This window comes from Macrobrachium rosenbergii, chromosome 22, assembly GCF_040412425.1.
Source record: "Macrobrachium rosenbergii isolate ZJJX-2024 chromosome 22, ASM4041242v1, whole genome shotgun sequence".
Taxonomy (NCBI): Eukaryota; Metazoa; Arthropoda; class Malacostraca; order Decapoda; family Palaemonidae; genus Macrobrachium; species Macrobrachium rosenbergii.
Window position 1 is genome coordinate 14817743 of NC_089762.1, and position 5000 is coordinate 14822742.

At 36.3% G+C, this 5000-nt stretch overlaps 1 protein-coding gene across 1 annotated transcript in view; it reads right to left on the minus strand.

The window, feature by feature from the left end:
• The window catches only part of LOC136850585 (cyclin-dependent kinase-like 3), a 99603-nt gene that overhangs the window by 26417 nt on the left and 68186 nt on the right, over positions 1–5000 (minus strand). Inside the window, 3 exon segments of the mRNA XM_067124228.1 lie at positions 946–1049; positions 1051–1125; positions 3447–3641. Coding sequence (XP_066980329.1) covers positions 946–1049; positions 1051–1125; positions 3447–3641 — 374 coding nt within the window.

Sequence of the window (5000 nt, forward strand, 5' to 3'; positions counted from 1 at the left end):
ATACTCGTATTTCGGAGGTGTTCAGAGGGATGAGGAGAGGAAAATAAAATTAAGTTAAGTATACCCTAGTTTAACCAGACCACTGAGCTGATTAACAGCTCTCCTAGGGCTGGCCCGAAGGATTAGACTTATTTTACGTGGCTAAGAACCAATTGGTTACCTAGCAACGGGACCTACAGTTTATTGTGGAATCCGAACCACATTATAACGAGAAATGAATTTCTATCACCAGAAATAAATTCCTCTAATTCTTCTTTGGCTGGTCGGAGAATCAAACACGTGACCAGCAGAGTGCTAGCTGAGAACAATACCCACCCGTCCAATGAGGAACATGAGGAGAGAAGGACCTGGCAAGTGCTCACAGACGGAATAACAGAGGTATTGAAATTGCAAGTTCTTAATAACATCTGAGGGGTGCAGGAAGCGGGCAAGACACAGGAGGAGGGCGCTGTCTGAAGAGGACATTGGTTATTGGTCAGCTGATGAGCATATCAAAAGGCTATTATCATGAACGTTTTCTGCTAAGGGAGTTGGTCCGCTAATCAGCAGTAAGTATAAAAATAACAATGCCTCCTTGTGTATCCTTCCTCTCTGACAAGAGAAACGTTGAAATGGCTTGATTATATATATATATATATATATATATATATATATATATATATATATATATATATATATATATATATACTCATACATACACACATACATATATATATACATATATATATATATATATATATACATATATATATATATATATATATATATATAGTATGTGTATGTGTGTGTGTGCACGCACGTGCGTGCGTCTGTTTGTGTGTGTCTTTGTTTGTTTGTGATTAAGTGCGCGTTGCGTTCTTAAGAGAGATATCTGGATTCTTTTTAATTAAACTTATAAGTCACGCATCAAAACAATGATGCCCACAATAAATGTCAGTAACTAACCTTCCATATCTTGTGTCGCCCACAAGGAGCTCAGGAGCTCTGTACCATCTCGTAGCAACGTAATCCGTGCAGGACTCCCCAGGTCCTGCTAGTAAACGGGCGAAAGCCAAAATCGCATAGTTTGACAACACCCAATCTGCTCACTAACACATTTTCGGGTTTGATGTCTCTATGGATGATCTGTCGTTGGAAAACCAAAATGATTTCATGAATTGCACCTGAAATTTCCCACTTATACAAAGAAATCCACAGCAATATTTATAAAAGTTATTTTCTAATACAAATTCCCGTATGCTCTCATTAACCTCCTATGCAATTTAAGGATGTCAATTTCATGTAACCACTGGGACTATCATTAAAGTTTTTGTTTTCATAATGAGATTTATAGCAATTTATCCTTTCTGCCCCATTTAGCCACTAATACACCAGTTTTTATCTAGAAATAACCTTTTTTTTTTATGTGTGGAAATCTAAAATTTTTTAAGGTGCCCCTTTAGCAGAGTCATTTCCTTATTCATTACGATTTATTAAGATTATTTATTTCTCAACATATAATAAAATCGTGAAAGCGGAAACTGAAAATTTGAGATTTCCTTGACAAGAGTGTTCGTGTTTTCTCTTCATGACGAAGAAAAGGTCAAGTTTGCCCACTGACCGAGTCGACTCATGTTAGTCGGTAAGCCTTATTTATCTTTCTGTCTGAAAACCACATCAGAGGTAAAACATTTCCTTTACAGAGAGAGAGAGAGAGAGAGAGAGAGAGAGAGAGAGAGAGAGAGAGAGAGAATGAAAAGAAAAAGGGTGTGCATCAAGATGCCAGAGAGGCAGCTATGGATGTCATTATTTAAGAGACCATGCGCTATTTTCTCTCTGATATTCAACGCAGTACACAGGTTTGCCGTTGTCTTTATACAGTTTTAAAACGGGGTTTTATTCATAATTCAGTTACAACATTTGATGTCCCCGAAATTTATGCCTGAAAACTATTTACGTTATGCCGTAAGTTCTTAAGTTTAACAACATAATGCTTTTCAAATGCCACAATTAACTGAGCTTAGATATTCTACCTTTGGCATCGACATTTCCTTAACAGATAACCATTTGCTGTTGGATACTGGGAGCCTCAGAAAGGGGCCACGAGGCAGTGCTTTCCTTGTGGGTGGTCTCCGTTGAGAACACAGTTTTCACCCTGCTGAGCCAGCACAGTTTTTAAATGAATTAATAAGAATACTTTGAATTACTAACATGTATTCAGAAAGCGAGAATGAATGCAGATTCCAAATCATAGCTTAGATTTTTTTTCCTAAGTACAACGGTATTCCTTGCAGCGACAGCAGAAACTATAAGACGGCAACAACGTAAATTCGTCTGATAAATTCCGCTTGGTTTTAGTGTGGAGGCAGAATGCGAAGAAGAATGATAAAAACACCTTGTGGCACACTCAGTATTACTGGGGAATCAAGCCGAAGATGTGCTTCACAGTTCCAAAAGGCGTGTTAGTGTCTCTAACAGCTTCCAAGTGCATTATTCAGAAAAAATACGGGATTACTAGGAAGTTACTCTACATCTCAAATCTCAAATTAACCAGAGATTGCAAACATATCTTTTAAGGAGATAAAACACTTTTATTAACAAGATACTAACAGACACTAAAGAACTGCATTAACTGATTATACACGGGAAGGGAATAAAAGGAACATGAAATGAGAAATTTGTCTATTTACGACAGATGTTTTATAATTTATGTAACTTGTATACAGTTTGATGTCAACGGCTAAATATTATGAAATTACCTCCTTTTCATAGAATGTGTTTATAACAACCTCCATACCTCTTCATTTACATAATCTGAGGCCACATAGCCAAGTCTACTTGTCTCCTAGTTATTATCAGGACCCACTAGAAGTTGGTCCTGGGTATTATTTACCACAGATTCTACGATCCTCTCTGAACACTCCAGAACGGTTTACTCCTACGGTAACCTATCCGTCATTCATCAAGAGCAGACGTGAGTAGAATCGTATTTTCGAAAGAGCCGAGATTAATAACGTCATTTATCTGAAGGTTGCGAAGATTTTATCTTTTTAGTCTTTGAATGTAAATTCTGCAAGCTGCGCTTCTGAACTGAGAATCCGAGAGAGAGAGAGAGAGAGAGAGAGAGAGAGAGAGAGAGAGAGAGAGAGAGAGAGAGAGAGAGAGAGAGAGTCCAAATACTTTATTCCATTGCAAATGGTTATTATATATATTTGTGTTAAATTTATACATAATTGTTCGTTCTACGGAAATGTAAGACTTCATACAATTATAAAAAGATTATACATAACAATTGGTGATATTCCGTTTTAAATTACTTGTATCTAGTGTACAAGGGGCAGTACTGCAATACAATATATCCGATATCAATATAAACAGAGAGAGAGAGAGAGAGAGAGAGAGAGAGAGAGAGAGAGAGAGAGAGAGAGAGAGAGAGAGAGGGTAAAACAATACTTATAAAACTGTACCTGGTTCTGGTGACAGAAGGCGATGCCTCTAAGGACTTGAAATATGTGAGCTCTGGCTTTGCTTTCCTCCAGGCCCGTCTCCGAGGATTCCAGTTCGTCTAAGATGGTGTGGTCGACGTATTCAAATACGAGATACAACCTGCGCTTGCGTCGGAAAAACTCTATCAGGTTTACGAGGTTTTCGTGGCGGAGTTTCTGAAAGAAGGGAAAAAGGTCAGTCCGGAGATTCGATGGTTCGTGTCAGTGGAAAGCTGGGGTTATTCGGCACACTTATGCTGTTGGAGCAGAATGACAATCGATTTTCTGAAGGGTAATTCCTTCTTTTTCTTCTGCTAATGTTATCCAAGGATTTCCTACCGTTACAAACTAACAGAATTCATCGAAACTTTCTTACAAATCCTCTCACGACATAGGATACTAGGAAGCTAGGTAGCTCATTGAAATTGTAAGAAAAACAAACTGATTCAGTGAAATGCTTCATACAGATTCATGAAGATTTTCAGCATAAAACATAAGAACTGACATTTAAATGAAGAACTACGAATAAAATATTTGGTTTATTTCAGATGAATCCTTAAAAAACTAAAAAAGTCTCGAATGCAGCCACGTGGCTTGGATTTCTAGTAAATAGTAAAGAGAAACATGATAGGTGGAAAACATTATAGAACTTCAGAGGTAAATTTAACCACTTTACAAAATGATTTGTATGGATAAGTATCCTCCTTAAAAACTACCACAAATTATGGGAGGATTTCAGTTTTGGCCATTTTAAAATGCTGTTCAGCTGGATACCTGACCCCGGTGCACTAAAATTCAAATCGAAAATATATACTGACAAAGATTTTTCATTTGGTAACTTCTTTCTTGTAATGAGGGTGAGAGAGAGAGAGAGTGGCAGTGGCAGTCTTTAATTTCTGGAATTTTCGCGATGGGACGACAAGTTAATGAGATTATATTAATTTCATTATCTGCCCTTCAGTAAAAAAAAATCGTCACTATGACCATACCCCATCATGACTACTAAGTTACCTGAATATCAGACATTACTTCCTCATCCTTCGTCCCACAGAAAAAGGTTGCGTAAAACATGACAAATAAAGAGATAAAGAAGGCTAAATTGTTCAAGTAATAAATAAATTCGCAAAAGAGGAAAGAAAATGAACAAAACGTTTATATACCTAACATAATATATTTCTCCTAAACCTAACCTAATTATTTTTTGCGCACACGTTGGTTACAGCTAAACAGCAATCGTAGATTTAACCAATTTAAAAGTTCCTAATTTCCTGCCGAATTAATATACAAAATAAACCTTAATTCTTTTACAATTGTATAAATATCATCTTTCTCATATGTATATGAAATCTTTGTCATAAATCGTTCGATTGGAAGAGGCCAGGAATTTAGCTTATCATGTCCAATTCGTCAACTATCAAAAATAATTTGGAATAAACTGTGATTTAAATATTTACCAAATCATCTGGTGTAGAGCCTTGACAATTTCAAGCAATTTATATATATATATATATATATATATATATATATATATATATA